Source organism: Mustela nigripes, chromosome 2, assembly GCF_022355385.1.
Source record: "Mustela nigripes isolate SB6536 chromosome 2, MUSNIG.SB6536, whole genome shotgun sequence".
In the NCBI taxonomy this organism is placed as follows: Eukaryota; Metazoa; Chordata; class Mammalia; order Carnivora; family Mustelidae; genus Mustela; species Mustela nigripes.
The window spans coordinates 100,111,039-100,122,768 of record NC_081558.1 but is presented as its reverse complement, the minus strand read 5'-3'; the positions used below and the strand labels follow the sequence as shown (position 1 = coordinate 100,122,768).

General features: G+C 45.3%; 1 protein-coding gene across 12 annotated transcripts in view; it reads right to left on the bottom strand.

Moving 5' to 3' along the window:
* Positions 1 to 6: 6 nt before the first annotated feature.
* KALRN (kalirin RhoGEF kinase) overlaps positions 7 to 11,730 on the bottom strand; it is a 656,868-nt gene continuing 645,144 nt past the window's right edge. For all 12 annotated transcript variants that reach the window (XM_059391095.1, XM_059391094.1, XM_059391100.1 and 9 more), the window contains 3 exons: positions 5,902 to 6,102; positions 2,877 to 3,015; positions 7 to 1,813 (listed from right to left, as the gene is read on the bottom strand). In XM_059391095.1, the coding sequence (XP_059247078.1) occupies positions 1,268 to 1,813; positions 2,877 to 3,015; positions 5,902 to 6,102 (886 nt within the window). In that variant the 3' untranslated portion in view covers positions 7 to 1,267. The remainder of the gene's footprint in view (positions 1,814 to 2,876; positions 3,016 to 5,901; positions 6,103 to 11,730) is intronic.

Below are 11,730 nucleotides of genomic sequence, written 5' to 3'. Positions count from 1 at the left end.
GAAGACGCACCCGAAAGCAGGATTGGCCTCAAAGTGCAATTAGTCCTTTTGGTCCAGAGAAATATCAGCGGCTGTGTGGTGATAGGTACGGCAATCACAGTTAAAACTCAATGCTCTGTCTGAGTGATGTATCAGATTTTATTCCATGGCTTCAAAAAGGACTTGGGACCAGGCCTTTAAAGGCGTATATGGCTGCCTCCTTTTGGTAAGCACCCCTCAGCTTCCAGAAGGGGTTAGAAATAAAGCAAGCCAACTTTCTGAGGACTGCCTTCTACAGCTGTAGAAGAAGTCAGAAAGTGTTGTTAACGTTGTTCATAGGAACCATAGGAAAGTTTTCTATTTGCCCTTTTGTGTGAACCTGTTTTATTCATTACCTAGTTCAAACCGAGTGTAGACATAAAAATAGCCCCACAACTCTTAACTGTATTTGGACTTATTTCCTGGCAGGCTTTCCTGCCAGATAAACTCTGAGCTGCCAGTGAATTTGGGGGTAGCGTTTCATATACAGAACCTATGTTAATCAGATACTTGTGATTGAGAGAAAAAGCTTCTCATTCACAGATTGCAAAAGGGTAACATTGCTTTCTCTTAATGCATGGGTTCTGGTAAGAGATTTCTATACAAGATTTATAAAATGCTCTAAAAAACTTGTCATCTTATTGTGCTTAGTCAAAACAATGTAATGCTTCGATAAATAAAGGACTGTCTTAATCGGAGTGCTCAAAGTTACTTAGGATTGATGTCATATATATACCTCTATATTATAAAACTCTGAAACCCGAATAGGATCTATTTTACTGTATATGTGAATCCTATTAAGAAACTATATCGAAGTAATCTAAACCAGAAGAGTGGACATACGTGACATCTCTGTTAAATAGAACTTTCTTGCTTCCAATTTCAGCAGGGTTAGAAATCTTTTACGCTCGCTACTTCGAGCTGCAGCTTTGCCCAGTTCACCGCCCACTGTGGAACTCACTGTTAAAATTTCATAACGGCTCCTATTCTTGGTATCCTTGCCCCCTCTCTTTAACACTCTGGGTGACTCTTCGCATCTTTGTCTTCTAAATGGCCTTCTGGAAAGCCCTTGGGTTGAGGGTAATCTTGCCGCTGCCCAGAACCTGAATAGCCACGGACGAGGTTGAAGAGGTCCATCTCTCAAGCCAGAGAACTGCGTGGAGCGAACGAACAGAACTATTTACAGACATTCAGTCTTGCTTTGGTTCACACTACACTTCCACGTGGAACCCCAAGGGCGAGGAGACGGCTACGTCCCTTGGTTGACCCGGTTGACGATGTAGCTCTTGACGTTGGGCACAGGCCGCACGTCGTTCTGATGCTTGCGGCGCTCTATGAAGCATGCCAGGCGAGAGGTGTCCAGGGGGATCTTGGAGTAGCTGCCGTTATGGGGCTGCAGCCAGGGGTGCTGCAGGCACGTGGCTGCTGTGGGCCTCCTGCGAAAGTCTTCCTGCAGGATCACGTTGATGAAGTCTCTGGCAGCATTGCTCACGCCGCAGAAGTATTCGTGCGGGAAGCTGAAGTCCACTCTGCACACGTTGATACAGGTCTCCTCTTTGCTCTCGTCCAAGAAGGGGGACACCCCACTCAGCATGACGTATGTCAGAACCCCGATGCTCCAGATGTCTGTGCCCAGGGAGACGGGGATGCCTTGGATCACTTCTGGAGCGGCAAACTCGGGGTTCCCCAGCAGGTGGTGGATGTGGAAGTGACCCGAGATCTGGACAGCGTCCTCCAGGTCAATGAGCTTCACCCGAGGCACTGGGATGCGTAGGTCAATGAGCAGGTTTTCGGGCTGAGGAGACCCAGGTGGAAGGGAGAAAAGAAGGCAAGTTGAGCTCTCTGTCTCGTCTACCAGTAGGACTCAGGTGGTTCAGACATGGTTCTGCTAGTCTTTGGGAAAGCCTATAGAGCACGAGAAATTGCCTATGCAAAGTGCCTGGTGGCCTTCAAACGAGATTAAATTCTGAGTTGGGGTAGTGTTGCAGAGAAGCTGTCTGACATTAAAAAATCATGTCTTCTCAACTATCCCTTACTTCTGCACTGACTCAAAAAAAAAAAAAAAAAAAAAAGAGTGGGCTATTCATTTTGGAAAACAGGGGCTTCTCTTGGGCACCATAAAAAACTAACATTTGGGATGCCTGGGTGGCTCAGTCGGTTAAGCGGCTGCCTTCGGCTCAGGTCATGATCTCAGGGTCCTGGGATTGAGTCCTGTGTTAGGCTCCCTGTTCAGTGAGGAGCCTGCTTCTCTTTCTGCCTCTGCCTGGTACTCTGCCTGCTTGTACTCTCTCTGACAAATAAAGAAATCAAATCTTAAAAAAGAAATCAAGACTTACTTAATTTAAAAAACAAAAACAAAAACAAAAACCTGACATCTACTGGCTTCCTTCTAAAATGTTAGATGAGGGGCGCCTGGGTGGCTCAGTAGGTTAAGCCGCTGCCTTCGGCTCAGGTCATGATCTCAGGGTCCTGGGATCGAGTCCCGCATCGGGCTCTCTGCTCAGCAGGGAGCCTGCCTCCCTCTCTCTCTCTCTGCCTGCCTCTCCATCTACTTGTGATTTCTCTCTGTCAAATAAATAAATAAAATCTTTAAAAAAAAATAAAAAAAAATAAAATGTTAGATGAGGTGGGAAGATCTTCCCGACCTTCCCTCACCCCAGATGTCATGGTGACTCTTGGTGTGTTCTCATTAATTCTCGAAGAACACACTGGAATTATGGGATGACCTAGTTCCTGTCTTAAAATTTGTCAGGATTCTAAGCTAAGTACTAAAATGAATCAGAATGGACCTCCCCAAGGGTGATGACTGACAGGCTGGACTTGGCCACTTCCATGCAAGTGCAGCTCTTGCTTATTACCTTTATGTCCAAATGGGCCACCCTGCAGTTGTGGAGGTACTGAAGAGCTTCCATGATGTCCCGGATGTAGAAAGCGACTTTCTCTTCCATCAGTTCATCGTGATTCATAAGGTAGTCTAAGAGCCGGCCATCATCCATCCTGAAATCAGGGAGGAATCGGCCAATGAAATATGTTTGTAAAGAAATGGAAAAATAACACATACAATTGGTCAGAGCTCCAGAATCTCTCCTGCTCCTGCTTATAGATGAAGATCGATGTTCCCACACATGTGTATTTTAGTTAGAACCCAAAATTAATGTTCAGAACTAAAATTAACAAGCTAATTTAAAAGTTACCATGTGATGTGCTCCACAGAAGAAACATGGGTAACCTTAAGACACATTCTACGTTGTTAAAGTTAAAAACCGATCACCAGGAAATCTTAAAGATTAATCTCTTAATCTTTAAGAGATTAGTTGGCGAAACACAGAAAGTCTTTGGAGGGAGAGAGAGAGGAGAGTGTGCTCTCTCTCAATATTCAGTTAACTGGAACCTGGTGGCTCTACACCTGCAAATATGTTTTGCAAATTGCTTTTATTTGTCAGTTTTTAGCTGGGGAAAATGAAAAGTGGGCAAAGTTTGTCCTCGGCATTCTTGACCCTTTTTGGGATCCTTTGCCTTGTGAGCAATTTTCTAATCTTAAAAACCGTGACTGAGAACACGGTAGGGGGAGCCAGCCAGATCCAGATTTGAGTCCTTCTTCTGCCCGCTACAGGCTGGGGGTTTGGGACAAGTCGCTTAAACCCTGTGTTGGTTTCTTCATCTTTAAACTGGGAGTAACAGCAAGAAGACTGACTTCACCCCGAGGGTTGTGTAAGAGTCAAGTGGTACACCTAATCAGTAGCAGCCTGAGTGCTCAGTAGTGTTTTTAGGTCCTCTGTACCCTCTTGAGCATCTGGAGTGACCAAATGTCAGACTGCTAGTCCAATGTGCACTGAGCTGTCAAAGGTACATCCCTGGGGAAGGCTTGAGCCAGAGGCAGAAACCACCTCTGAGCACAGCTGATCTCCCCCCACCCCAGCCAGGGTTTCCATTCTCTTCTCTAGTGTGTTCCTTCCCCATGATGTCTTCTCCTGCTTTCCTTGATAGGAGCAAAGCCTAGGACCTGGCAGGGGGTGAGGCGGGAGGGATGAGCATGGAGTGGAGGGGGCCTGGGTTTGTGAGATGCTCCCCCTGTGCTTCTTGCTGCGCTGCTCGGAGACCCACAAGCCCTCACACCAAGTTCACCCTCCGAGCTTTTGGGAAATGCAGATGCCCGGGCCCCACCCTAGCCTAGGCCGTCAGAACCTCTGTTGCCTAGCAGAGAAAAGCTCTACCAGGGACTTGGATGGCCACCAAAGGGAGGACCTCTGGTCACAGCATAAGCAAGATTTAGCACAGGGTTTACCTTGGGCACTGTCTATCCACTCACCTTTCCTGAATTTCCAGTCCAACAAACACCTTCCTATGTTCTCACAGCAACCCTCTCCAAAACATGTTTCTTTCTCAGCATTTACCATGTTCAGTTGAAATCATCACTTAGGGATCGGTCCTCCTCATCAGGTTTGGAACTCTTCAAGGGCAAGAACCACCCCTTTTTACCTTTGTTCCTTCCATCCTGGTCTAGGTCCTCCCAGCAGCAGGCACACAGGGTGTGCTCAGTAAACGTTTGCTAAACTCACTCAATCCACTATTCACCTCATTTAATCTCTGTAATGTCTCTGAGAAGTGGAAATAATTCTTCAGACTTCACAGATGAGACCCCAGGCCCAGGAATCTAAAGACCCTGCCCCCAAATCCCAGAGCTGGGATGAGCGCTCACGCTCTTCATTCCAAGCATGGCTTCCTTCCATTGCACTGACGCAGCCTGGTAATCAGGCATCAACCTTCCCCTGGAATGATGCAAGATGGCAAAACTGAAGGGGCTAAGGTTCTGGGTCCGCCATGTTGTCTTGATATACAAGTGATAATACTTGTATAAGCACTTGATATTAGGTTCTGGAAGGCTCTCTGTAAGGGTCTTCATTAAATCCAAAGTGACAATTGATCTACTACTACACAGCTATATAATGTATCACAAAAGAAGTACAAATATTGATACAGTTGGTTCTATCTTCTCTTGTTTCTTTTCAATGAATTAAAAAATGTAGCCAAAGATGTTTGTTTTTTGGCTGTCTTTTTTCCAACATAAATAAATTTATAGGGAACTGCCTCAAAGGCCCTCATCCATAAACATTTAGACAAACAAGCACACAGGAGTCACAGTAAAATGACAGCTGGAAAGCAGCACATGGAGGCGCTTCTCTTCTGGACAGAGGCTCCTAGGGAGACATGTGTGGCACCGGTCTTGGGGCAGGGCCATCAGCATGCATCTGATGATGTCTTTATGAGGGCTCCGTCCTCCTGAGAGGACTATGTTCTCTTTAGCCTCTGTTAGATCTTTGTGAACCACAGGACATGATCTCTGTTCTTAGCCTGGGGTAGTAGCGGGGCAGAATGTGCTTTATTGGATGTGTTCTAGGGCCAAGTATGCAGATGCCTGAGTTCGTAGAAAATCTGGAATGAGTGGAATATTTTGAAAGTCAAGGTTCCACTTTAAAAGGAATTTCTTGGGTGGGAGATCATGGCTGCCACGTCAGTGGGTTGATGCACAAACCCCCTTTCAGTTCAGCCCCACCCCTGTCAACAAGCCTAGGATCCATACAGTCTTCCTAAACCCCTGTCCAGCCCAAGAGTCCATAGTAGAAAGAACATGAGAATCTAAGGGAGGGAGATACACGGGTTCAAGTCCCAGCTTCTCCATTTTCTAGTGGTAAGGACCTTCTTTACCCTTGATTTTTCTAATCTGCAAAGGGGAACCACCTTCTTATAAAACAGACGGGAGATCGCACATGACACACAACACTCCGTACATAGCGAGACATTGTATAGAATGTAACCGCTGTGGGGGGTAGGGGGACGGGAAGGAGCCCAGACACTGGAGACGACCAAGACACCTGTACTTACAGCTCCAGAATCAGGATGTAGGACGTGGGGGACTCATAGGTGTCATGGAGAGTGATGTACTGGGGGTGTTGCAGGTGCTGAAGCAGGGCAGCCTCGTGGGCAGCCTGCTCTTTTTTCTTCATTTTTTTGCTAACGAATTTCACCGCGACGTCCTTCCGCGTAGCTTTGTGAATACACTTCTTCACTATGGAGAAACGGCCCCTGGAGAGCGGAAGGCAGAAAGCATTTTGCGAAGCTTCCTCCATCTACCAGGTATTATTTTATTTAAGGATCTGTAACGTTTTCTCTGAAGTGGTTAGACAGTTACACTTATTAGGAATCCTACTTTCCTATTTTGAAATAATCATAGGATCTCTCAAGAAAAGCCGTGTTTCCTGCCTTAGCAAGTCAGGAATCTCTGAGATGCAAAAAACTCTTATCAATTTTAGTCAACAGATTTCTCTCTCACTTTGAAATATCAACCACAGGTTCAGTTTTCTAAGCGCAGTATATTTTTGTAAAATACAACAGTAATAATAATGTGCAAGAAGGAGGAATTCTACTCTATAATCATTTCAAAAACATTTCTTAAAGAGGCAATTTTTTCAGGTGCCTGGGTGGCTCAGTGGGTTAAGCCGCTGCCTTCAGCTCAGGTCATGATCTCAGGGTCCTGGGATCGAGTCCCACATCAGGCTCTCTGCTCAGCAGGGAGCCTGCTTCCCTCTTTCTCTCTGCTGTCTCTCTACCTACTTGTGATCTCTCTCTGTCAAATAAATACATAAGATCTTAAAAAAAAAAAAGAGGCAATTTTTTCCTTTTATATTTTTTATCTTGGTATGACAGAAACTTTGTAATATACACAAAAGTAGAGAGAATAGTGTAATAGATCTGTGCAGCCAGCAGCCAGCTTCAGTCATTATCAGCATTTTGCCAACCTTATTCCATCTCTTTCTTTCCTACCTCTTGCCTTTTTTTCCCGTGGTATTTTTAGCAAAATCCAGATACCATGTTATTTCACTCATAAATACTTCAGTCGTTTCTAACTGACAAGGACTTTGAAAAATGTATAACCAGCATGCCAGCTTCACATCTGACAAAATTAGCCACACCTAGAACAGAATGGTTCCCAGACTCAGCTGTAGCTCAGTAGGAGGTAGTAAGAGTGAAGTAGAAGAGGGAACTGGTCAGCAATGGGAACAGGGAAAGGGAGTCAAAGAGGTGACTAGCAGTGCCCATCCCAGGTCCGTCCCTGAGATACTGTAACCTATGAGTAGAAGAGTCAACCATCCAAAGAACAGTCCATTCCTCTAGCAGAAATGGAGGCAGCCAACACCAGAACCACCACAAAGATGGTCCAACTGACCCCTTGACCTGGCCCTGTGCTCACCAAGTGACTTTCAGACAATAATAGATAATGTCTCCTCAGTATAGGTTTTCTCAAAAGAAGAGAATATGCTGGGGTACCTCGGTGACTCAGTTGGGTAAGTGTCTGCCTTTGGCTCAGGTCATGATCCCAGGGTCCTGGGATGGAGCCCTACTCAGCGGGGAGCCTGCTTTTTCCTCTCTCTCTGCCCCTCCCCCTGCTCATACTCTGTGTGTGTGTGTGTGTGTCAAATAAATAGATAATAACAATAAAAAATCTTTAAGAAGAGAATGTGTTAATTAATAAAACAAGTATTTGACAAATACTAATTGAATGCCTATTATGTAGCAGTCATCATTCTTTTTGCATAGGAAGCAAATATTTGGTTGAACTGATATTTCCATTCTATATCATAAATTAATAAATTGCCATCTCTCTCTCTTTTTTAAAGTAATCTCTGTGCATAATGTGGGGCTTAGACTCATGATCCTGAGATCAAGAGTTGCATGCTCCACAGACTGGACCCAGGCACCCCTTCATTATGTTTGTCTGTCCTTCCTTCCTTCCTTTTTTAAAGATTCTATTTATTTGAGAGAGAGAGAAGACAAGCAGGGGAAACAGGAGAGGGATAAGCAGGCTCCCAATACAGGGCTTGATCCTGGATCATGACCTGAGGGAAGGCAGACACTTAACCCACTGAGCTGCCCAGGTGCCCCTATACCTTAATTTTTTTTCTTTAAATTGTGCTTTTCCAAGTTATGCATCCCCACGATTTAAAAAGTCAATTAGCTTTAAGGTTTTTTATTAAAACTAATAGTATCCCATCTTTCTACCCCACAACCCCATTTTCCTTACCTGAGAGGCAGTTTAACCAATCAGGTAATTATATTTTAGCTTATTACTGGGGTAGTCTGTGTTTGTGTGGCTACTTCTTGGTATTTCGGTTTTCTTTCTTTTTTTTTTTTTTTTAAAGATTTTATTTATTTATTTGAGAGAGAGAGACAGTGAGAGAGAGCATGAGCGAGGAGAAGGTCAGAGGGAGAAGCAGACTCCCCGTGGAGCTGGGAGTCCGATGCGGGACTCGATCCCGGGACTCCAGGATCATGACCTGAGCCGAAGGCAGTCGTCCAACCAACTGAGCCACCCAGGCGTCCCGGTATTTCGGTTTTCATTATAATCTGTAGACACCCACTCCGGAAAGGGAGATGTAAGCCTCTCTCCCCTCTCTGAATCTACCACATGACCATTTTCCCCATCCCCCATTCCCCCACGGAATGATATTTTAATCAATATTCAGTGTTTCCATTATTGCAACTAGGTCAGGGCTAGTCAAATTTGCAGCGCCAGTAAACTATGAACATTTTCCTTTTTGTGACAGAATTCAGGCCTCATTTCTGACAAAGACGGCCCCTTATGAGAACCATTCAAAGATTAGTCCGGGACTAATAAGTCACTGCAGGGTGACTGAGTGCTGGTTTATGGCATAGTTCAGCTCTCAGGCCTTGCTATGCTTCTGTGGCTGTGTTCTATCCGTGCGTAGCTTGAAAGGAGCCCAGGATCTGTCCTGTTCCGGCACAGAATTAGGGGGATCTCGTTCCTTAGCTCTCTTCTCACTGAGATTTCCCACACATTCTTTGGCTCCCATGGGCCCGTTTTAATAGATGGGATTCCTTCAGAGTTTTAGTTTCTTGCTTGGGTTAAAGCAATGAGAGAAGGAAAGGAGGGAGGGAAAGGCATTCTCCTGTCTCTTCAGCTCAAAGAGAGCCCCCTTTCCTGTCTTTTGGCCAGAAAGATGAGTTTCCTTTGGAGCTGTCCCCTGTACATGTTGCCCAGTTCCCTGGTTTGGGCTAAAGCCCAACAAACAAGCCAGAGAACTCACTGCCACTGTCCCTGACTTTCCTCAAATTTTCACTTGTCTCCCCGTTCTCTGTGTTCTTTGCTTTTCAGAATCCTGAGGTAGTTGCCTTTTTTGTATTTTCTCCAGGGATTCTGGTTGTCATCAGTAGGAGAGATAGGCCACAGTGGGCTGACTCTCTCTTGGTGGGCACTGGAAGTTAGCTCATTCTAAAAGTTGGGGACTAAATGGTGTTTGGAAGCTCTGAGTGTTGGGAGTGGAGCCTGTCAATTCGATCTTCACTATAGCGTGATCTGAGTGGACTGTTTAGTAGGGAAAACTCCAAAGTCATTATCTTTAAGTCTTTCTTCTTGGGCTGATCGGAATTCCCGGAGAAAGAGCCTTGTACCTCCTGCCTAGATGGTGAAGCCACGATTGTCCACTTTTGAAGGCTGGGTGGTTGAGAAAGCTGGGGTCCTGAGTATCCAGCGTGGCTACAGTGTCCAAGGGGCCTGTCTGCTGGAAGGTTCTGCTGCCCACAAGTATGCCATTGTCCCAGAGAAGCGAGGCATTCTGTTTTACCCTGTCTAGAGAATGGACCCCAGCCTTTTCCTGCATGGAGATGGATGATCCTAGAGCTGCCTCTGCTGGGGAGGAGAGCTGAAGCGACAAGCTCTCACACAGTTTCAGCCACTCCTTCCCATGTCAGCATCCTTTTTACACCGGTTTACAGAGCTACTTGATGCAGCCAGTTCCCCTGCCTTCGGGGGATTCTGCTGCAAAAGTTGCACTGGCTCTCACTTGACCCCACAACTGATTTGGACTGAGTTCCTCAGGTCTCCTCGGTCATTTGTCACTCTTTCACTTGTTTTCTGCTTCGAATGTGTTTCTAGAGTATCTCTTTTCCTGATTGGAAAAATTCCTTTAGTGGAGATTCAGTGAAGTCTCCTTACATGCCTGATTGGAAAAATTCCTTTAGTGGAGATTCAGTGAAGTCTTACATGCCTGATTGGAAAAATTCCTTTAGTGGAGATTCAGTGAAGTCTCAGGACAGTGTGAAAACTGATAGCTGGGTTCAACCTTCCATCCTTGCCTGGAGGCCTGGCCCTGCTATCTCTTTGGATCCTGTACAGGTCACCAGTCCTCCTTGCCAGGGGACAACTCTCTGGCTTCTTCACATTGGTGATGTGCCTGTCTAGTTTATTTCTGGCTAAGCTTGCCATGCTCAAGTGCTCTTTCCTTCTGTAGATAGACTTTAGGAGTGATGGTATTTCTTTATGCACCATAGTTTTTAAACTACTTAATTACCAGAGAGCTATTTTTAACAAGATAGTCATATAGGCCTAGAAGTCTAGGTTTAAGTTCAGTGGAGAAAGCTGACTCACATTTATGGCCTGCAGATACCTGTGGTATGTCTCACATCAGTATCTACATGTTTTGTTTCCCTTCTGTTTATATGCAGCATTTAAAAAAAAAGACTTTATTTATTTATTTGACAGAGAGAGATCACAAGTAGGCAGAGAGGCAGGCAGAGAGAGAGGGGAGAAACAGTCTCCCTGCTGAGCAGAGAGCCCAACACAGGGCTTGATCCCAGGACCCTGAGATCATGACCTGAGTCGAAGGCAGAGGCTTAACCCACTGAGCCACCCAGGTGCCCTCATGCAGCATTTTTTTTAAAGGAGCTCTTGAAAATAGGAGGATTATACTTGGAGGAGAGGAAAAGCTTCAGATGGCTGGGGATGAGATTTGAAAAACAAAAACAAAAACATCATTGCCCTGAACAGATCAGAAACTTGAGCTCCCCTTTGGGAAATACTAAAACATCCATCTCTTCTAGGTAAAACATGCCTTCGCCTCTGGTTCTCAACAGCAAATGCATGTCTGGGGAAGAAAATCACTGGAGCATCTGATCCATACAACTAGTTTTCCTTTAGAACCAGGAGTGGAGTCGATTCCTTACTGGAGTCATGTGGAACTTCACAAAACTTGAATATAATGGAGCCGACTAGATTTCAATGGCTAGAGCTTATTTTTGACAAAAACTGCTGCGGTGAGAAATCACATATGCTAGTAAAACAAACACAGGCTTAAGAATTGGGTAGGCCAGGGTTGGAATCCTGACTGTTCTCCACTTAATGGTTGTAAGACCTTGAAAAAGTTACTTAACTCCCCAAGCCTGGGTTCTACTCACAATGTGGCAAGGATTACACTAAATGTCTCTCATATAATATCTTCATAGGATCTGCAACATGATGTAAGCATCATCCAACACCATATAAATTTCCACTGGTCTTTTTCTCCCTCTGGCCACACAAAGAAGAGTGAAAGGAGAGCGCAAGTTGGTTTTTGATGGAGGGGATTACAGTGAAAGGTAGTGAATGACATTGTGATTCCTTTTTTTTTTTTTTTTTAAAGATTTTATTTATTTATTTGACAGAGAGAGACCACAAGTAGGCAGAGAGGCAGGCAGAGAGTGAGGGAAGCAGGCTCCCCACTGAGCAGAGAGCCCAATGCGGGGCTTGATCCCAGGTCCCTGAGATCATGACCTGAGCCAAAGGCAGAGGCCTAACCCACTGAGCCACCCAGGCGCCCCCCGACATTGTGATTCCTGCCTAATAAATGGGAATAGCAAGCATTTGGGCTCTTTCCACAA